General features: G+C 44.7%; 1 protein-coding gene across 1 annotated transcript in view; it reads right to left on the bottom strand.

Moving 5' to 3' along the window:
* Positions 1-21546, bottom strand: part of usp43a (ubiquitin specific peptidase 43a) — a 126350-nt gene extending 104804 nt beyond the window's left edge. The window contains exons 1-2 of the mRNA XM_088926733.1: positions 20521-21546; positions 4372-4518 (exon numbers count right to left, since the gene is read on the bottom strand). Of these exons, the coding sequence (XP_088782859.1) occupies positions 4372-4518; positions 20521-21144 (771 nt within the window). The 5' untranslated portion in view covers positions 21145-21546. The remainder of the gene's footprint in view (positions 1-4371; positions 4519-20520) is intronic.
* Between the last annotated feature and the right edge of the window lie 941 nt (positions 21547-22487).

The following is a 22487-nucleotide window of genomic DNA, read 5'->3' as shown; positions in this document are numbered from 1 at the left end:
CGAGAGCTGTCTATCCATCTTCAAGAATGAGAATACCTGAAAGTTTTCCTGGCCCCCTTTTGATTTTTTATCTCATTTTCTTTTTACAGCTCTACTTGCCTCGCTTGTAGAGAGAAACCATTTCACCACCTGTATTTACATTTTCTTGCAAATCGATTTCAAACACCTGGGATGATACGATTATCTTTCGAATATTATTATACTAGTCTTTCATCTCAGCGCAGGCACCTTTTCGCACTAAAGGTGTGCCAGTCTCAAGAGGCGAACGCAGGCAAAATTGGGATTCTGTCCAGACAGAAGTCAGACTCAGCCCTATGCCTGGCCTCCTGCACCATCTCCTTAACCACAGCCGAAGAGCTCAGCCTTTTCCATTTCTCACACTAAGCCTATTATAATAATTCCTCAGACTTATAAAGTGCTTTTCATCCCTAAGGATCTCAAACCTCTTCACACATAGAAGGTCCCACTTCATCCTTGTCAGAAACACCACATGGGTAACGCACAGTACCCATACTGCACCAGGAGCCCCACTAGACAACAAACCAGGGGGAGGAGTGAGAATGTATTTCACCACCTGAATTCAGAGAGAACAACACCAGGGTTAACAAATGGCCTCTTTCAGAAAGCACATATGATCTTTAATGACAATGTCATCGGGTTTCGGTTTGCTGTCACCTCCGTCACCTCGTGGTAAAAAAAGATTATTTCATCCTTTGCTTGTCGGTCTACAGGCATGACGGCGCTCTGCTAAAAACTGCCCAAAAGAAAGAAACTCATAAAATGTTTTTTTTTTCTGAGTGGCAATCATGTGGTAAAGCATTTTACTTCATAGAGCTTACATTGTTATGGCTCACTTGACCTCACGAGGCCGAGAGACTTAAAGCTATTTTCATGTCATGAAGTCTTTAGCAAACAATGTAGCCAAATAAAAGGACGCTGCCATCAGCCGTGCTTTTACAAAGACTCAAAGTTCATAGCAACAGCTAAAAGAAAACAACAGCTTTACAGGTAATGGGGATCACCTGGATGATGCGACTGCAGCCATAGTGCATCAATACGCTCACCACACATCAGCTCTCAGTGGGGAAGAGAGCAGAGTGATGAAGCCAGTTCAGAGATGGGGATTATTAGGAGGCCATGATTGGTAAAGGCCAGGGAGGAAATTTGGCCAGGACACCGGGATTATAACCCTACTCTTTTCGAGAAACGCCCTGGGATTTTTAATGACCACAAAGAGTCAGGACCTCGGTTTTATGTCTCATCTGAAGGACTGTGCCTGTTTACAGTATAGTGTCCCCGTCACTATACTGGAGGATTAGGACCCACATGGACTGCAGGGTGAGCGCCCCCCTGCTGGCCCCACTAACACCTCTTCCAGCAGCAACCTTGGTTTTTCCCAGGAGGTCTCCCATCCAGGTACTGACCAGGCTCACACCTGCTGAGCTTCAGTGGGCTGCCAGTTGTGAGTTGCAGGGTGATATGGCTGCTGGCTAAGATGAAACACACTGCACTGGTCCCAGCCCTGGTCCTGAAACACCATGGTCTTTGCCCCAGCTAGGTTCTTATTCACAGGTTCACCAATTCCAGCTCTCCGTTTGTGGTAAATTGAAGAGCTGAAAGCAAATTTACAAAAGGTCAAATTGAATTTGTAATTGGGATCACACCTGCACCAATTTCACATTTACGTTTCCATGACATGTCCTATGCTTATTTTTAGCGTTACTGAAACAGATTATGGCAGGCCTTGAATATGAGGCCATACAGACACAATGTAATGACACAGTGCAAAAAATATTTTGATTGCATAGAAACACAAACCCTTCCCTCTCCTTCTCAACACCTCCCGAAAAGTCCTAACAGAAATTCATTCTTTGTATTCTTAGCTGTTTCCACCAAGTAGGCAATGGCTACTTCTGGAATTTTTCCCTGTACAGCCAAAAGCCTTTTTATGGAAGGAAAATTGCTCTACAATCATCTCAAGAATGGGGGTTTATTTTACAGGAGAAGAAGCTGCCACCTTACCAAATCTGAAGGGATCTTTAACTCTGATGAGTACAGACTGGTGTGAACATGCAGCTTTGCAATCTGGATTCTGGAAGAGCATGCAGACACACCTACAACATGTCCTAACACCAGCTAGATCACAGAGATCACTTCCAGATCCGCATTAAAGCACAAACTCCAGGTCACAAGTGTAAATTAAGAGGCCGACGCTCTTAAGCTCTTAAGGCTGGAAATAGAAGGCATTTCTTTATTCAGAGAGTCCTGGCATCTGAAACTAAGTGCCTTGCCTGATTGTTGAAGCTGTCACTCCAATGTGCTTTAGAAAAGTGCCTAAATGAGAATTTGAAATCAATTAGTCACTAGCAATCAAATGAGCAAGACGGGAAGAATACAACTGAAGATGGTCCATTCTTCTATGTCCTCGTTCTAACTGCCTACAAAACTGTAGAATTAGCCATCTCAAGGTAGGGGGAGGGAGGTAAAGGGGGATTAATTGTTCAAAAAACAGTCCCTGCATCTGAACACAGAATATTAGCCGTGGCAGAGAATGCTAGCTTTGGCCACAAACAAGCAAAAAAATCACTTCCTTTAGAAAACTGAAACCCTTGATTGATTTGTGAAACAAGCATGAATGTTCCACACAGTGGGACCTGGTCTCAGAAAGAGCTGCGAATGCAGGCCAGGCAATGGAAAGCAGCACAACCTCCTCTGAGAAAGAGTTTCCTATTCAGGTATTGAAGGAAGACCAGCTAAAGAGACCTGTGTTCATCAAGCAAAATACAGCCCCTCATTATTCTATTCAGTACACAGCACAGGATTTCATCTGGTTCATTAAGGCACCCAACCCAGTAACAAGAAAGGGGCACACACAGTATGTATTTTCATTTACACTCACTTGTTTCAGATCTAATAAGGCTTTTTCTAAGAGGCTTGCCATCTTTTCTCACAAGGCAAATATTATTCTTTCACTGCATGTTTGAAAAACTCAACAGTATTCAGCACAGGCAACGGCCCAGTGTTTGAAGTTGGCGCAGCTTTCCAGTTGGTCTAATTTCTAAAGAGTTCTGCTTTTGCTTTGAGATTTCAAAATGCTTAAGCTTTTGCATTTTTCAAAATCAATGCAAGGTTTTTTGAAGTTACAGGTAAGGTCTTGCAGGGAAGCTTTAAGAAAAACCAACACTTGCTCTTTGAAAGGAGGTTATTGCATCACATTCCATGCTGAAAAAAGGAGTAGACTTGTGCTTATCCTTTCTAACAGTGGGACAGTTGTATTTTAGGAATAAGTAAATGTTTTTATCTCACTGAAATAATAGTGAGAATAGTGAATACTGAATTTTCTCTATTTTATTCCAATTGCACATTTGCTCACTTGCACAAGCAGTGTCCTGTAACTTTTTTCCAGGATATATAAAATGGCAGGTTTGCAATTGTTTAAAAAACAACATTTTAATAAATAATAAACAGCACTAAGTTCTATTTGTGTGCTAATAAATTCCCTTACAGCACTATGGAAACTATTTAGGTCTTTCACAGCACCAAAATGCAAGGAAAACATCATCCAATTTCAACATTTTATTCATTATTCCATCGGCAATATATTTAAAAGATCTTAAGGGTCGTCACCAGCCAGATTGTTGGTATCAGCAGTTCTTAGCCTGCCCAGCCTGGGAGAAACCTAATCCTGAAGATGTGCGAGTCCCCAGAGCGTGGGCGCCAGCGTTTCCGCCTCTCACAGCCGAGATAAAACAGCCAGAAGGGCACAATCGCAGCTGGCCAGCCAGTTGCAAAGAGAAATCAGCAGGACCCCATGGAAGGCACGGCATTTTAATTGAGAACAATCCCCCTTCTACAATTCCTCGGCATAGCACTCTCCAGAACGCTCTGCGATTTGATTTTGTTGCCACCCAGCCTTTCGGCATGCACACAGCCCAACTGGATCCCTCCAGGCTTTGTGAAGGCATTCTATGGAATTCGCGCAGTAAGGAGACATGCTCGTGCATACTTGCACACTGGCAGAGGCTGCATTGTCTGCGCTTAGGCGGCTGTGGACTACAGCGCTGCAGTTTTTTTTTTTGGTAAAAGTAGCACAGAAGCTGAATTATTTATCTGGCAATGCAGGAACAGTGTCTGCCTGTTAAACAAACCAGCAGTCCTTAGTCACTGGGCCAGGATGGGAGAAGCAGCTTCAGCTCATACGTGTCAAGCTTTCTCTTTCTCATGCACTAAGCTGTCCCAGCGGGCTACATCTGGGCATCTTGTACGCTCCCATACATTCCTGAAAGAGGCTAAGCTACTGCAGAACAGAGTTCTGTGTTCATGGTGACGGCCTGCTCTCTGTCACCAGAGAGGAACCAGGGACTCTCTTACCTTCCCAGTAGCTTTGGTCTTGGTGCCGTTGCTGTTGGGAGAGGAGTTGACGTCCTCATGGACTCGGTCCAGCAGCCAGAGCAGGAATTCCAGTGCGTCGTGCTGGGAGTTTCCTCGGAACTGGCAGCCGTACCTCGAGACAGTGTTCTGGGGAAGGAATCGTGGGAAACGATGGTTAGCATACGCGGTCACTCATTCAAGAACAGCAGGTAGGAGGGAAAGTGGCAGAATCACAGCAGGAATAACAGAATTGAACTTTTTATTAAAAAAAACCTTTCTAACCTGGGATTTTCATGTTTTGCTCAACCCACGGGATTTCAAATCGCAAGCTGTGTTTTTCCATGTCTCTTACCAGATGTTCAGGGCTGACCAGAGGAGGGGTTTCACCCTCGCTGATAGCAGCATGAGCCTGCAGGGGGCGCTGTGTGACAGAGAGCCCTGCCCAACTATCCCTCCCTCCCCTCCCCACAGCGGTGGTAAGCCTCTTCCTGGTTGGCCTGTGGCAAGATCCAGACTCGAACCCCTGATCTTGTTGCTCACCGAGGCCCCTGGAACTCGGCTATAATATAATCTAACAATCAATATTCACACGATCATATAAACGCCTCTGAAAGAAAGCCACCCCAGCCATGAATTCTTGATGCAGAAGGCGAGCAAACATTTCCATGCCCAAAACGTAAGAGTAAATATCAGGAGGGGAAATACTGTTGCAGCTACGATTCTCTTTACACAGGAGGATTTTTACTCTCTAGTGGGTTGGAACACATTCTATATTAACATTCTATACTATACTTTTCAGCATGGAATAAACCCGTGCTGAACTTGTTCTATACTAAGGGTCATCAAAGTCATTTCAGAGTGCCAACAACAATCAGAAGTATAGATTTAAGATCTGGGAGTAGGGTTCAAACAGCATTTTTGTGAAGTGTTTCCTTTTTATTTTTGATCACACACATAGGGAACGGAATGTCTTATAAAATAAATAAAACTGATAAGACTCAAAAACAGCATTACAGGGCCATATGGAGATTGCTTGAGTAAAGAAAATGTGATGCTATCCATTTTAATTCAGTATAGCACTGATTCACTTGCTGAGGATGTGCAAAAATGTGCCCAAACGGGAATGACCTGCCAGCTTTGTTTTGTGCAACCTAGAAGGGCTGGCTTTAATCCACAGAGTGTCAATAAAATGTGATGCATGTGTTTTTTTAAAGTGGTCTCAATTTTTTTTCTGAAGCTTTAATACACTCCTAGTACTAAATGATCCCTCACCCCCTGTATTGGACCTGAATCTAAAATGTAACCCAACACAGAACTGGTATCGCCAGACCCAAAGCCCAACAGAGCAAGATCTAGGGTGCAGCTCCTAGAAGCACAGAAACTGCTCGGCCTAAGGCGACATCCTGCATTATATCTTGTTCCATATCTCTGTTCTCTTTCATTAAACACACCAGGGTGTGTCGACATATCCGACTGAACGACTTCTTCTGGAAATGACAAAAGCACTACCACCTTCTAGTCTGATCTTAACAGATCTCGGAGGCTAAGCAAGTCGGGCTGGTCACTGCAGTAACCTGGTTTGGTAACCTTAGCACACACAACAAAAACAGACTGAGCAGGACTGTGAACGTAGTCACCACAATTACTGGGGCACAACAGCTACGTCAAACAAAAAGCGCAATAGGCCAATATACTCACTGACCGCCATAACCACCCCATGCACAATGAATTTGAGCTCCTCCCATTTACTGTAGACTACCTAGATTCAAATGTAACAGAACTAGGTTATCTTTTATTCTCACAGCTATTAACCTGCTTAATTTGGTCAACTGATTTTACATTTTACTCAATAAAATGAGTTTTTTTTTCTTTATCACCATACATGTTTGTTAATGGGTTCGTGTTGTGTTAACTCTATTGTGTGTTGTGTTATGTCTTTCGCGGTTAAGACAGTTTCCCATCTGGGACAATAAAAGGAAGTGAGTGAGTACTGTACTTGGTTGCGAGACAGTTAAAAGTTACTGATTTCCAGTAGGTGTCCGTCTTTCTTCTGGACCAGGATTTCCAGAACAGCATGGTGACAGGACACACTGAGCAGGAGGTGTCCTCCAGATGAGACCCGGGCTACTTCAATATTCGAGATCCTGCCATACAGGCAGTAATATTGTGCTGTCTGCAGAAACCAGGCCAAATTCAACTGTTTGTAGAATCTGGCCTCCCTATAGTATCCCCTAACTGGCAATGTCTCCCTTCTCTACCTGGCCTGGGGCTGCTGGTGCAGAATGGTTACTCTCCGTCACCAAGATGGAAGCTGCACTGCAGTACTGGATAAAGTAGGTCCCCTCCTACGTGCAAAGTGCTTTTGTATCCCCATGAAATGTGCTCCATACAGTAAATGACAGTAATTTACAGCAAAACAAATCAAGAGCTGTGCCTATTACCCTGTCAAAATAAGAAGCAAGTATAGTCAAAAGCTGATATAACAATCATTAACAACAGTAAAAACAAAACTTTTAAGATCGTATTTACAGCAAGGAGGTAGTGAAGGACTAGCCTGGGCAGTTTTGAGAAGGCCACTCTGAGCTGCTTTGGAAATGCTATATTCACTGGAAACTGGACTCTGCGTCTCCCTTCTACAGAAACCTCTTGTTCTGACCTTTGCCACTTCCCTGAGCGAGCCCTGAACTGGGCGAGCTCATAACATCATCCCAAGAATTCTGACACGAGACAGAACTTGCCGCATGCTCCTCAAAAATGACCTGCAGGGGAAAAAAAAGTGAGCAAGTGTGACACATCCATCAGCACACCAGCGCTAGATCCGATTTTTCTTTTCATTGTTCACTTCCCTGTGGAGAGGAAACACTCGGCTCTCATCTTCACGTGGACTTGTGTTTCCGCTCCTCTGACATAGCTGGGGAATAAAAGGCGCCAGGAACAGTTACTGGGTTACTGGATCATGCTGGCCACTTCAATTAATTAAGCAGTTAATTACCTTAATTATGACATCGCCAGGCACCGAAACATGTTGCCCCCAGCGCGAGATGCTCTAATTGAGAGAACCTCCCTGGTACCTCAGGTCTGACCAAGGTTATTCAAAAACCAGCAAGAATTTTGTCTTTGAAAGCCGCTATTAGTCACTTTCCAATATACAGCATGGGCGACGGTGCTTGTGTGAGTAATTTTAACAAACAAGCACCGTCATTAAACTAGTGAAATAAATGTAAGCTTTCTCAGATATGAACGAATATTTTTCGGCTCATGAACAGAATGCTCTCAAGACACTGCTCCGGGCTTGACGGCTGACCTTCGATTCACACAGTGGCAGAGCAGGCAGGGCTACCAAGCTGGAGAGCAGAAACAAGCCTCAACTAGGCAGTTCGGTTCAGGAACAACCTCGCCCGATGAGAAAATCCATGTGGGAATGTTTATTGGCTTCAGAAAGCAGCTGAAAGCCACTGGGCTAGGCCCTTGCTGCAGGTCAGGGAAGTCAGGACCCCCACACAGAGAGAGAAGAGAACCCAGGGGGGCTAAAGAGTGGAGATGAGGTGGAGGAGGGATCTAGGAAGTCAAATGTAGGCAAGAGAGAGGGGCTTACTGAGGCATTTACAGTTTTTTAAGGACGTGGCCTCAGAGAATAGACAGAGAGTCAAGGTAGCAGAGGTGAAGGAGACACTTGGTTCGTGCTACAGTATTTTTTCCCAGACTTTAATTAAAATCACCACTTGCGGGTAGGAGAGCTAACGAAAATGTCTTGTAAAATAAAACAAGGTGCTGCATTCCACAAAAAAAAGAATCCCTGCACACAACACAGAAGTTGCAGAACAATGGTTCACCGAGCAATTCATTAACTAATCCTCCCGAAAACAATATGACCGAACATAAAGGCTACAAGACACCTTTTAACTCATCTTGACAGAATAATTCTGCTAGTGGTGTCGAACACCGCTAGTTACCCATAAAGGGATAAAGGAGCATGCAAGCAAATATGTTTAATACTTATATGGGAGTCAGACAACAGCAAGTCACAGTCTGTGGCATCATTTTTCAAGATGGCAAACAAACCGCTGAAAGTCTGCCATGGATGAGCACTGGCTCAGTTGATAAACTCTACTATCGAGGTTGAGTGACAAGACAGGCAATTCTAAATTCTACGTAGAATTCATGCTACAAAGTAGTTTTTGCATCATCACTGCAGCTACAATGAGGACCCAGATATTAAGTTTGTCAGAAAACATGAGCGTGACTTTCGTTTCTTATCGCTTGCTTGGGAGAAATCCATCCAAAAATATATACATAAAGAGAGAATAATTTGCACCAATGAACACCCTGCTCACCGCTGGAACAGTTCAGTTATTAACTGTCAAGTTAATAACATAAATATGTTGTTTCTGCCAGACTGTGTATTCAAGAGATGTTAGGAGATGCTGCCAGGGACATTTCTTATTTTGTTAGCACCTTCTAACCCTCCCACTGCCCCTGCATTTCAGTGTAATCAGCAACACTCCTCACATCTACATAACCTGGATTCAGAAAACTGCCGATATTGCAGTTTGTTTCTTTGCCCAGATCTCTAGATGTTAGCATAAATGTGGGAGAGAAAAAAACATCAGTACAAAAGAACTTTCCAGAAAGCCCTAATGACAGGAGAGCAATCTTCCCTGAAACTGCAATTACAGTACAAGTGATTTATCAGAGATGATTTTCTCAATTTAAAACTAAAGTTTCAGCAGGGTCACTGCGATCTCTGCCCCTGGTTTTGCTTACTTCTGTCCGGCTCTACCTTGACGCAAGTCGGGCTCCCAGCACAGAAATCATGTTAACGGAGACGCGCGATGTCAATTCAGCCCAAGCGGACTGGCTCGTGTGGGATGGAAATGAACATTACTTCTGTGGAAAGCAGGCCCTCTGTTTGTAAACCAAACATTACAGAGAACAAAGTAGTACTTAGTAATACTTAGTAAGATAAGTCATTGAAAATATTTTCTTAGGAACCACGGTAGCATGTTGCGTTTAGTTCACGTTAAATCACCAAAATACCCAGGTCGCAAATTTTGCTGTCAGTTTAAGATTTGTTACACTCTGCTATTGAAGTTCCTGTGATTAATTTCACTTCCTCAAAATTCGATGTGTAATAGGCAGCACTGAACCACAAATCCAGTTCCTGCTCACATTATTTCCCTTTCACGTTGTAACATTTAGGGCTTCTGATATCCATTTAAATATCTCAGAACGCACGGGACAGCTATAGGTGGCCTGGTGCAGGCTGTTTGTTCCTTAACAATACCACAACCCAGTCAATACCCATCACGAATTCCCCGGAGGTTTGGCATTTGACTCCACCACACAGCTTGGGAGTTTGCTCCTCGTGAAGAATCAAGTCATGTTTAAAGGTCGTCCTGAAGTCTCAGCGCAGTTCTGCTCTTTGCTGAACCTGCAGCAGGTTCCTGGGAGAAAGCAGAGTGTTTACTTTCCCCTCTAATCCTTATTTACACATTTTCATGTTGTCGGGGGCTGCACAGTCTCCATGGTGAAGAGGCACATTGCTCTGGTTTGCGGTGAACAGTCTGCGGACAGAAACAGACGCTGTCCAATTCTAGTCCTGGAGGGTATGAATAATATGAATACTTATTTTATTAACGTATCTCACTTGCCTTCCTCGAAAAATGTATAAATCTCATAATGTCATGCACCTAATAAAACAATATGTGCACGCCTTGTATAAAACAATCAATCGACACTCCTGTAACCAATATTCCACATGGGTGCAGAGATATCTGTTGGGGCTTTTAAGTCCTGCTGCTTGGAAATATTTCTGAACAATATTTTAAATTAGAGCAGGTTTTCTATCAAAGATAGAGTTCCTACAATATATGACTATCACAAAAACAAAAATTCAGGTCATAAGTGTTACAGCAGCAGCACATGAAGAGCTGGGAGATGCTGTTAAACTGGTCCCGTTAAACCAATACTGAGTGGATATAGGCTGTTGAAAAAGAAAACCTACAGATTCCCCTTCTCTGCAGTATTACTCCTAATTTTAAGAGATTAGAGGGACTCCACCAGTTTTCCACAGGACACAGAAATGGAAAAGAGGAGAGCAGGAAGATATTATGCTTTTTACTTTGGTATTCAGATTCAAACAGCTAAAAACCTATTTGCTAGACTATTAGGAATTTTAGATTATTGGGAAATGGCCCAGACATTTCAGAAATAATTTCAACACTACAGTATGTGAAGATTTAAAATGAAGTGTAAAACAACCATTATCTTTCAAGATCTTTCTTATAATTGTATTCTTCCTGTTACACTACAGGTATAACTTGGCTACTGTATGGTCACAATGATAAGCAGGTCTTTCACTAAATAAAAAAACAAACTATTGGCAGTCAAGAGGTGTCTGATGGCTTTCGACATATTCTAATGTTTTCGACATGAAAAAACAAATCATGACAATGCCAGAGAAGGAAGCTCTGCTGCTTCTTCGCACTGTTACAGGAAGGTAAAGAGTTTAGATTGCTTAATGGTTACAAAAAAACAGATTTAGAGTGCAAATTTTACTTTCAAATTAATCTGCATGTTATTGTATATTGGAAAAAGTTCCTGTGAAAACTACCTGGCAGAAATTTAATTTGAATCAGAAATGATCAAAGGTATCACACCAAAGAGAAAAATCCGCACCTTTGTAAGGTTTTAATACAGCAAAGATGTTTATCCAATAGTCAAAATTCACAGCAATCACGGCAGTCTAATGTGTCATAATTAAGAAATGACTTGTCCCAGATTGTAACTGTACTTCAATGGCAGTACAGCGGTACAGACTAGAACTCTCATAAAGTATTTGAAACCGTGTTTGGACTGTTTTGCCATGATTCTCACCACAACAAGCAAGCAAAAAAAAAAACTAACAAAAGATGGCTGTTTTGTTGTTTGTGGTTGCTCACTTGCAATGAGGTTATTGGCTAACTCTTCCAAGCCCTAAGTGTTACACTGTTCAAAGTCTTCATTTTCTCTAACCTGGCTCCTTGGAATTCCTCCCAGTGGACTGTGTGCCACAGAAACTGAAACCACAGGGCTCGTTTTGCCACTGGCATCTCATAAACAATAAACCGAAAAATGAGTTTCAGGGGCCGAAATGCCAATTAGTAATTAAAAAGCAAACTCAGAAACAGTCATTTTTGCAACCTGTGCTGAAGTCCTCCCTTCGTTCACAGTCCATGAACTGCTGCCTTTTCTTGAAGGAATGTGGCTTAGATAACCTTTTGCACTTTTGAAACAGAAACCCCAACGGTTACTATATTAAGGCGATAAAAAAAACTGCAGCTTCAACGCGGAAATGTTGCATCTAGTCCAAAAGTTGCCCCCACAGCCTTTTTCACTTCCTAGAAGCAACTTCCTACGTGCAAAAATTGGCAGAGATTTTCAGTTTAGAAAATGACCTTTCAATTTTTTTAAAACTAAATTCAGTCTCCCGAGCTCATCATATAATTTATTTTATTATTTTATATTTAGTAAAATGATGCTGTTAGATTTAACAGCTACTGTATAAATTGGCTGTGAGTAGTTTATTCTCTGGGACACAGAAGTAGTCACTAATATTGCTATTTGGGACAATAAATCTAAAAAGCAGGTGATTAATTACTCTTAAATAGATCTTCAGGCTTCAGCATTTTTTAAAAAAATACACTAAGACCTCATCTGCCTGGACCCTGTATGGGCTGAACCCTTTCTAGAAAGGTAATCTGTTTTGCATTTAATAATGTTGGTTTTTTTTTAGAAAAAATGAAAACAGAGAAATAATCTTTAGTGCCTGCTTATGCTCAATTTGAGATTCAGAAAACTGCAGGACTTTGAGGGCCTTCTGCCTTGCTGGGATAGGCTCCGAATGGGATGAAGCAGTTATAAAACGGGTGGAGGGGAAAAGGCAGGAATCCGGGACATATTTCAGTGATTCAGCTCGAGATACGTGAAGGCGCAGCCTGGAGATGGGGAACAGCTGCACTGTAACCAAACCCCCACTGCGACTGTGATGCAGAGAGCTTTCAATCTGGGGTGCCGAAGCATCATTCAAATCGAGAATAAGCCTAAAAAAAGAATGGCAAATTCAGTCGGGTTTTCACGTGTACAGTTTTAGATCCTCAAATCCTTGAGCAAACACACAATAAAGGCTTCAGCATATCATGACATCACAGGCTTTATATAATAGCTTAAGTGTTCCGCTGAAACCTAGAGGCAGTCATTTGTTTTATCCAAAAACCTGCATGTGCAACACCAAATGATTACCATGCACGCAATGTAGGGATTGTGGAGAGATTAACCGTGTCTACAGCTAGACGATAGCTCTGCATCCAGCCTAACTAGTATAGCTAACATACGGCCACTTGCTCAAAAGTATGCAGAACGCAGCCAGGCACCAACTGAGCAAACACCCACTCGGGGATAAAGGGAAGCTTTGGCGTCTCTGTGCTTCTCCTGCTCTTCTTCTAAATGGGCCTGTCATCTGATTAAGATGCCCCCGAAAGATACGACTGCACAGCCTGTGCTCTCTCACCTGCAACCCTTCCCCTTACAGTCACAGCTAATGCACAGCTCTGAGGAAAAACAGGAGGACATCCCTCCTTCAACCTCCCCTGATGCTCTAGCTGTGTGACAGCTTCAGTGCAGGGACAGAACAACGCAAGCAAGCGCCTACAAAAGTGCAAAAAAAGGGTAACAGCCCAGAGACTGACAGGGGATCACACAGCGCTGAGCGGCTATGAAGTGTATTCCTTACCGCGCTTGGCCTTTTGCTTTGAAGAGCACGCTGTAGGCACCACACCTGGCCCGACAACGATGCCTCAGGGTGTGAACTGTGTGAAAGTGTCGGCCGTCAAGCAATATCCCTAAAGCAGCGCTTTTTAACCCCCAGACCTGGAGGACCCCTGTGCCTGCCAGTTTTCATACAGCCTCAGCCCTTATTTACCCAAATGAAGTTTTGATTGAGTTCATTAAATTTTTAATTCATTACCGCTGAAAAACAAGACGTGCCAGCTAGCGGACTGGGAAATCCCACAGGGAGGAGGACCAGGATCAGGAGTCAACATCTCTTCCAGAAAGTCATGAGTTAACCAGGGAGGAGTTTTCGAACAACTTAACATTCCCATTCCTTTCCAGGAGATGGAAAACAAACACCCTCACACTACATTGTGCCGAACACAAACTGGCAGGCATAACGTGCCACATGGATATCTCAGCTGTCAGAACTGGCTTCACTCAAAACCTGCTGGGTTTTATTTTAAAGGACTAGTGTGTGAAATCTGGGCACAGTACTCATTTTTGGAATACACCAGCCTGTTATGAACGGAAGGAGAAGGATTCTTTTTCCAACATTTTAATTTCTACTGTTACTTTTTCTTTTTTTGCCAGGCACAGCAGCGCTTGTCTGTATACCGCTCACAAGCATTGTGGAGGAAGAAAAGAAGACAGTCTCTTTAAACATCTCCCTATCAGTGTGAAATCTGCGCACATGCTCCGCAGAAGACTAAAAATGAAACAGAAACAGCTTCTGCTTCATGCATGGTCAGGCACACATCCAAACCCAGGATTCCTCTCCCTCTCGCAGGTCCTGTAAAGGAGGAGCGCTGTCATCTTACTCTGCAGACAGTCGCACGAGGAGCGGTCGCACACCCCGGGGGTCCTCAGTGGCTAAAATGAGCAGTGAAGAGACGCTTCCTTAGCCGGAAAAAACATACCGAGACACAATTACGATATGATCGCTCTAAAAGATTGCCATTCTCAAGCCTGCAGACCTCCTCGCGTCAAAGCCAAGCAATGGCACATTCACATGGCACGGCTTGCTCCCCGTTGCGGAATGGCATCGCTTATCGCCAGGGGAAGGCGACCAGAGAGGGGAAAACAATACCAGCCTCCACTGAACCAGCGGGTGGCGTCGGCGAGGCCAGCTGACGAGTCCTGATGCACCTCAAGTCAGCTCGCCAGCGGCCTGCTAGTCAGGACACGGCTGCTGTTGCCCTCCAATTGATTCTGAAGGAAGCAAGGGCAAAATAAACGACTGTGCTCCCTTTCTCTTCTCAATCATTCAAATGAGCACCACCTGCCTTTTCGTATCCAGAGCCCAATAAAATCAGAGGAGTGCTCTTCCAGAGGAAGGCCAACCGGCGCACTCCTGCCACATGCTCTCATTAACGGGAGTTTTTCATGGCTCGGGGTCGCAGTTCATCTCTGCTGCCGTTGCCTCTTTCATAACCCATGAATCAACCAGGTGGAGACGTCACACTGCAAGGCTGCGACATTTCAAGGGCAAACGCACTGGGCCATTTTTTTTTCCCTTGTCCCCCTGGTACCCGGAACGAGGCAAGCGGTGGATCAACGTGACAAAAACGAAATGCATGTTGGGGGGCGGACAGAAGAGTTCAAAGCAGGGATGAGGGGTCCAGAAATTTCTCGAACAATTTCTCTCGGAGAACTGCACACTCACCCTCCCACTGACATCAACGAGAAGAACGGCCGGCTCAGACACGCAGACCGCACGCACCGACAGGTCATGAACTTGACAAATCCACATCTAGCTTGAAACCAACCGTGCCTGAGTGTCTGGGGCACACCAGCCTTCTTTCTCCGAACGCACTGAAAAGCACGCCTTGTTTCGAAGATATTATTTGGATGAACACTAAGACTAGGGCTTTTTTAAAAATAAATTGCAAGATGAAAAAAAAGTTGACCAAATGCTACGTTTAGTCTAACATGTTATACACAAAGGGCTTTCTGTGCTTGTGGGGAGCAGATGTTTCATTTCATTTAAGAACAGAAACGTATTGTACTGACAGAAGATTTCCATTAAATAAACAGTTGTATATCATTGTTTCTGTCCTCTTCTAACAGAATACAGTACATGATGTAATATAAGCCAAGGAAAGCAAAGCGAGTAAGGGGATATACAATGCTCTCAACATTTATTTACACCCCCCAATAAAATGGGAGTAAGAAATCTTCACAGAAAGATGTTACTAAGAAAATAAAAAAATATTCTGTTGTAATTGTCATAACGCTGCAATGAGCATTTTGTTATGCTCATAGAGTACATTTCTGTACCTCTAGGTATTCATTTAAATAAAATCCAACAAAATCAAGATTTACAGTAACATCCTGCTCTTCAGAAGTGCAGTGGAAGCCTCTGAAACAATATAGATACCTTTTAAGGTTTCCCATTTCCCTAAGGTATAAAAAGAGGTGACACAAGGGAGACAACAGTAGCAGGTTAGCATGGTGAATGACACAGAGCTCTTCAGGGACTGCAGACAAATGGTTTCTGACCTTCACAAGTTAGGAGATGATTATGAAAGAATCTGCAAACAACTCGATCTACCACGTTTCATTCCAATGTCCACCACTACGAAATGTCAAGGCTGCTGGTATAATGGACACCCTTCTAAGCCGAGGACACTAGAGAGTCTTGCCACCATGGGCACTGAGGATTGGTTTGGGAAGCACACTTAAGGAAACAGGTGGAGACTCAACCACAAACTGGCATTTTCAGGACACAAAGTGACTAAAGTGAACTTGCCTGAATGTGGCATTTGCCAGGAGTAAACATTCGAAACAGTTGTAAGTAATCCTCTGTCTGCATTACTTATTATTAAATGCCTAACCCTTAAAATCATAGAAGGGCAAATGTCTTGCTTATGACTATGGTAGGGACAGGATTTAAAATGACGTTGCACAAACTGTAGGCCAGGCTGTTAGCACACACATGGGGATTTTGCTACTCTTTCCAAAGACCCGACATCAATAACTCATGTTAAAACCGCCTACCAACAATTCCAACAAATCACACCCATTTCAGACCTGGCAGCGCCAAAGCTCTGCCTAACCTAGTACAAACTGATGACACCGAGGGGATTTTGAAATTTTAAAGATACAGAAATGCACCAGCTTGTTGAAGTTCGTTCCTATGATCTAAATGTCGTCGAGATGGGTTTTTTGTTATTGCTGCTACCTCTGTTTCCAGAGCTACGGGACAAATCCAATTTTTTGGCCCCCGAGGAGCGAAATGCGAACCGTAAATGAACGCTGGTGAAGCAATCTACCGAAAGCAGAAACACAGCGACCTTCCTCCCAGTCCAACACCGCATATCAAGACACTACCATTCTTTTTAAGGTCTGATTAGCATTCTGTGAGCAGAGCACGGAGAGGAACCTACCCCGAATATTAAGCAGCTGTGAAGTAAACGATTCTGAGTATGAGAACAGGCGTATCCTACATACCGAGTGTGTGGAAGATGGCAGGTGGGATGAGCCCAGGCCAGGAGGCACACTTGGTACATTCCTTCTGAAGGTCTTGTGAAAGTCTTATTGTAACATGTCAACTAGGTTGAGGAAAAGTTGTGGAAACACTTAACTTGAATCAGAGGTCATGCCAGAGGACACCAGCAGTCCCCATGGCCAGAACAGGGCCAATCCACACTAGGACTTCCACACCACTGCAGAACTTACAGGAGGGTAGAATGAAGTACTGAAATGAGTCTCAAGTGCCTACTGTCCCAGGAGCTGCAGATACCCCCTCTGTCCCCTGCCCGGGACAGACCCTTCCTTGTGCAGTCAGTTCAAACTGGCAATACAATGACATTAGAAAGACAGTTTGAAGTCTAATTAATGCTAGCACCTGTTCCTAGCACTGATTACATTTCTACAGCTATCTGTGTGAAATGTTTTGTGACACTAACATCTATTTAGACCTTGGCTGACCGGTCGAAGCTAATTACACTTGGCTTCTGCCCTTTTGCAGTAATTAAGACCTGTTTATCTGCATGTGTCATTCCTAGCACATGCAGTACTGTACACACCAAGTTCAGTAGCTGCGCTGCATTGTCAGACCGTGTCAGGCTGTTTTTATTTATAGACTGTCCTGTATTTAAAATCGCTGTCAGCTGTGTATGATTGACTTAAGGGCAAATCAGACTCTCCAATATCAGTTTCCTAAAATGAATTCAGCTCCATTGTAACTCAAAAAAATGTTGTAATTAAAAGTGATTTATTCAGGACAATTGAAATGGCATTGCGTTTTTTCAGTTTCATAGAAGTAAATCCTCTTAGTAAATACAATTTCCGGCCACTTTGCTCCAAAGAGAGTCATTTAGTGAAAAATCCTCTTTTCACTGAAATTCCTAAGCTTTCTTACAATGTGGTCCGCCGTATTTAATGGAGACGTAGCCTGGTTAAATTCCTACCCTTAAATCATCCGGTTTAGCATGAATAATGCTGTTGGAGGACGCAGGGGTTATTGATGTCTCGTTATTCTCGGAACACAATGTGTACGAGATGAGTGTTCTTTACAGTCTATGCTTTTCAGAGTCAAGGGCTTCACTGCAACCACTTCTGCCTAAACTCTAAATAGCCTCCTAGCTATGTTCCAAATTGAAATCCAATTATGTATTTGGCAAAGCTAACTGAAAAGGAAAATAATGGCATGCTCCTACTGCCGTACAGTAAAAAGGCAGTAGTCTGTTTCTTGTATCAGCTTCCTCAGTCTGTGAGGCGGGACGCGTGCTTTTCCCGACCGGACAGCATCTGGAGAAGAAGCCCTGCTCGGGAACTCCTCACAATCCCCACATCCCGCCCCGAACAAGTGGATTGCAAACGCTGCCCTGAACGCACACAGAGCAGGACGAACAGAGCCGTCTCCATCATGCTTCCTATACATTCGTCTAGTGCTCACATACTGTACATTATTCAGAATACATCCCTTCGGGTTCACCTCCTGGCAAACCCGGAGAACAATCTTCTGCAGTCCCATGACAACGCCAACCTGAGTCTACCCAGAGATCTTTCTGCTGGCAGTTTGCTTTAGCTATACTTTGTGTGTTGCTTGTGCTGCATGAAAAGGGCAAGTTCTTCATGCAAAAGACAGATGAGGACCGTAAGGCTGTGGTCATACAGCATTCTTCCTGATGTGCATATATCTGCCTTGTGTTTCCCACCCCCCCTCCCCCAAGGTCTCAGAATCCACTGGCTAGTGTTTCCTGTTAAGCAGCAAACTCTCCATGACAGAAGTGAGAAGCACATTTAGAGAAAGCAAGCATCTGCATCTGGGCTGCTAAATAATTCTGGTCACAGGCGTGTTCTGTGAATCTTCCCTCCTCCCTGAAAATTCCTGGAGGGCTAATTGGGAGAACAGCTCAGGCAACAAGGAGAGCACTGACTTGTCACGGATAGCATCTCTTGGCTTAGCTACTGCGCGGCTCAGCCTTCGTGCAAACTGCAAAAAGAATACATTACAGACTTGTTTAGGCATATAATTGACTCGTAACAGAACAGAGGTATCTACAGCTTTGAGCAAATTAAGATAAATCGGAATCAGCCGGGGGCAAGGGCTGAAAAACGGGAGGCAATGGATTTGTCACAGCTACTTGCAAACAAGGTGGAATTCTGCATTTAGTTTTGCTATTATGCATTTACACTGTATTAGAAGTGAAGGGCTTATATCACTAACGAACACCCTCTAACCAGTGTCAGAAAGTCAGTCATCACTCTTAAAGGCCAGCCTGGAGCCTGTCCCACAAGAACAGGGCACAGGGTCGAACTGCACTCTGGATGGGATACCATCACCACCAGGACACAAGCACACAGCGATGATTCAGAGACACCGATTAAGCCGGCCAGCATGTCATTTGGAAGATGGGGGGAAATCTGAGCACCGCTGATTAGGGGAGAACATGCAAGCTCCACACATAGGTTTCCAACATCTGGAATTGACCCAGGAACTCTAAAGCAGCAGCTCTAACCACCACGCCAGCATGCCAACCCTAACAAAGGCAAACTGGATAAAACAGTGCAGCTGCATTCCGATACCAGTTCAGATACTGGTGATCCCTCATGGCACCTGCCCAGGAAGTGCTACAGTGGGACACTGATTAAAAAAGAAAACATTCCAGGACTGACCTTGGGTGGACTTGTCTCTTGGGAGGTTAAAGGACTACGCGCACGACAATAGAATGAGATGGACATTTCACAGACCCACCTTGTTTCAAATCAAATGGTTGTGGGAGCCCTTCTTTGTCAAGAAGTTTGAGCCAACACAGCACCAATCACTGACACAAGTCACCGATTCCTGAACTTGAACACTGATTGTCCCTACAATCAGAAATTAAATAAAGTCTTCAAGAAACTTTTAAGTGAATGCAATTGAGTAATTATTTGTGTGTGTGTGTGGGGGGGGGGTTAGGGTCATGTCGCCCTCGTTCTCAAATAGCCAGACCAACAAGGCTGATCAAACCCTAACCGCACGTGTTGGCGGTACAGCCGTCTTACATGAATACACTAAAGCACTAGGGCTCTGTGTTTAAAGACGCGATCTTGGGCAGCGAAGGGGACTGCCTCAGCAGTTAAGGACTTGCTCCATCAGTACTTAACGAGCCGACAGCCACAGTCGACCCGAACTGCGTTTATAGTCGCGCCTTCCCTTCCTCCAAACATCCCAAACTTTCCGGTTCCCTTAAGGGCCGGCGAGCCGGCGGGACGCCGCAGAAAGACGCTCCTACGCGAATGCAACTGCAGCCTGGCGAGACCTCTGGTCCCCGCTGCGCGTTTGCGTTGAAAGCCCGGGAGACAGCTCCCCCAGGCCGGCGTGGACGAGCCCGAGCTCCTCCCACTGGGTTACCTGCGCTCGCTCGCGGAAGTGGCGGTGGGCTTCGAGATAAGCAGACCGAGGAAGAGGCACCGGCGGTCGCTGTTTGAACTGTAATCAGCGCAGCGCCTGGCGCGGGCTCCGAGACCTGTTGCAACAGGAATAATCACATCGCGCCCTGCTGGAGACGTGCCTGCGTAAAACACTTTCTTTAAAAAAAAACAAACAGTGTTTATCTTTAAACAGCCGTGCTCCGATCAGCTGACTGTCAACGGGTCGCTGGGCGCTTTTATGAATCGACTGCGAGCCCCGATCCACTAATTCAAGATGTCGCTCCCATGGCAGGGCTGACTGAAGCCAAACTGCAAAGTTGCACTCGATGTGGTCGCGTTAAAATCTTGTGTCTGTAGTCCAGCTATTCGTTTTGACTTTCCCCATCTGGGCAGTAAATCTGCCGTTTACGCTCACTCACACACACGCACAAAAGGGACGGGTATTTCATGTATATCCTGTAGCCACAGGTGACCTACCTTGAACTCCACGGACAACTGTGGCGTATACTCCAGTGTCCACAGCGCCCTGACCAACGACGCCAGCTGCTCAGTGACTTCACCCTTCGCGTGGGGCAGATCTTCACTTTTCACAATCCCATTAACTTTCCTCTGGCAGAAATCCGATTTGTACTGTTCCAAACCGAGATACTCGGCGAACAGGTCCGTATTGCTTAGGCACTGAACGACGGCGTTCATGAAACAGGTGTTGCCATGATTCTTCAAACCCAGTACACCCGGCGTTTTATCCCCGTAGCTCCAAGAAAGTCTTTCCTTTATAGATCCGTGGGAAGACAGTGTCACGCTCTTCTTGACGGCGCTCTCCCCAACCTGAATGTCATCTTTAAGGTTTCCTGAGTGGGCACTCAACGTGCAAGGTGTACTATCCCGGAACCCCCCGTCGTCGTCCTCGGCATCGGGCGGGCTGACATCGCCGAAGTGAGCCAAGGTGCCTAAAGTTTTTAAGATCCTGTTCATGAAATTCCCCACCGACTTCAGCGACTTCCTCCTGAAGAGCTTGCCAGGTTTGCGCCTCTTCTCTTTGCGCTTGGGCGTCTTGCTCTTCTCGTGCTTCCTCGGTTTGTCCTCCCCCCGGTCATCCATTCTCCCCCTGCTCGCCCGACGCTCAGAAACGAAATTAAGTAACGCCGGAGCCGGGCACCCGAGCGGCGCTCCTCACCTGTCCGCCTCGGAGTAATTAAGTTCTTCCTCACGCTACAGGACAGAAGGGCGGACTGCAGCAGCACGGCGACACAGGCGGGTGTGCATGTGTGATACCCCTCAGACATTCCGATGATTCCTCAGTGCTCTTGCGCGCATTGCTATCCTAGTCGCTGGCAGCACCTGGAATGACTGGAAAGGTGAGTTGTCTGTAACTCCATGTTCTGTGCGCCGCGCACTTGCTTCCTTTCCCGAGCTCTTTTCTCTCTCTCTCTCTTTCTCTCCCCCTCCCTGCCTCGCAAAGATAACTGGCTCCAGCTCTCCCTCCCTCTCTCTCTACTCCCGGGGCCGGTGTGTGTTTCTGTTTTGCGGACCTCACCGCGGATCTGCCCTCCCACTCTGAATCTTATTAGCCTGGTTTAGTTTGGGAGGAGAAAAAAAAAAAAGGTGCCGCCGTTGTATCGACGGCGCGTCGTCGCCGTGGAGGGAGCAGAGGGCTAGACAGTGCTACTCGCGGCGAGAGCCGGCGATGCTGCCTGCTGACGTCAGGTTGACACGGTAAAAGGTGTTTATGCGGAAGCGCAAAAAAAAATAGAGGCTCAACAGATGTTTAAAGAAAGACGTTTCTGTGTTCATTTCGTAAACGGCTGTTTATTTCCCCTCGTAAGGAACGTGCACGACCTGAAATGTTGTCACGCATGCATTATTTGCTATCATCTATTCCTTTGTGTTGCATTCTGTAGCTTTCGATTCCGCATTAAAAACTTTAGTTTTTTTTATACAGCGCTTTTAAAAGTAGCTTCTCGAGGCGCTTCACAGAACAGCTACAAAATACAGAAATATATGCACATTGAATATACTCAGTGAGAGGAGATAGTAGAAGGGTGTACGGAATACACTAGGAGCAAAGGGACACGGTTACATATCTAGTTTTATTTAGTAAGTTCTAATTGTCACATTTTTTTATAAATACACAAAGAGAAAAATTAACTTTCTGGAAATGCTATATGCGTCATTTGCAGTGCGGAATCAAATCTGTTTCGTGCTCAAGATGAAACACAAAATGGGAAAAATAAACTTTGTCCACACACACCGCGTGTGTGTTCTTCGCAAACTGGAAGAACTGGAAATGATCGGTCAGTCGTACGAGTGTTTGCTGCCCTCTAGCGGTCCCGTAAGCAATTCCAGAGACCGTATGTTGTGACATTGAAATTAATGCAATGGAGTGGCCATTCAATTTTAAAAAAAGCATTCAGGGCATATTATGCGTTAATCACTTTAATGAC

The sequence above is a fragment of the Atractosteus spatula genome, chromosome 11 (genome assembly GCF_055471065.1).
Source record: "Atractosteus spatula isolate fAtrSpa1 chromosome 11, fAtrSpa1.hap1, whole genome shotgun sequence".
Taxonomy (NCBI): domain Eukaryota; kingdom Metazoa; phylum Chordata; class Actinopteri; order Semionotiformes; family Lepisosteidae; genus Atractosteus; species Atractosteus spatula.
The sequence above is the reverse complement of the archived record's forward strand: the minus strand, read 5'-3'. Positions and strand labels throughout refer to the sequence as shown.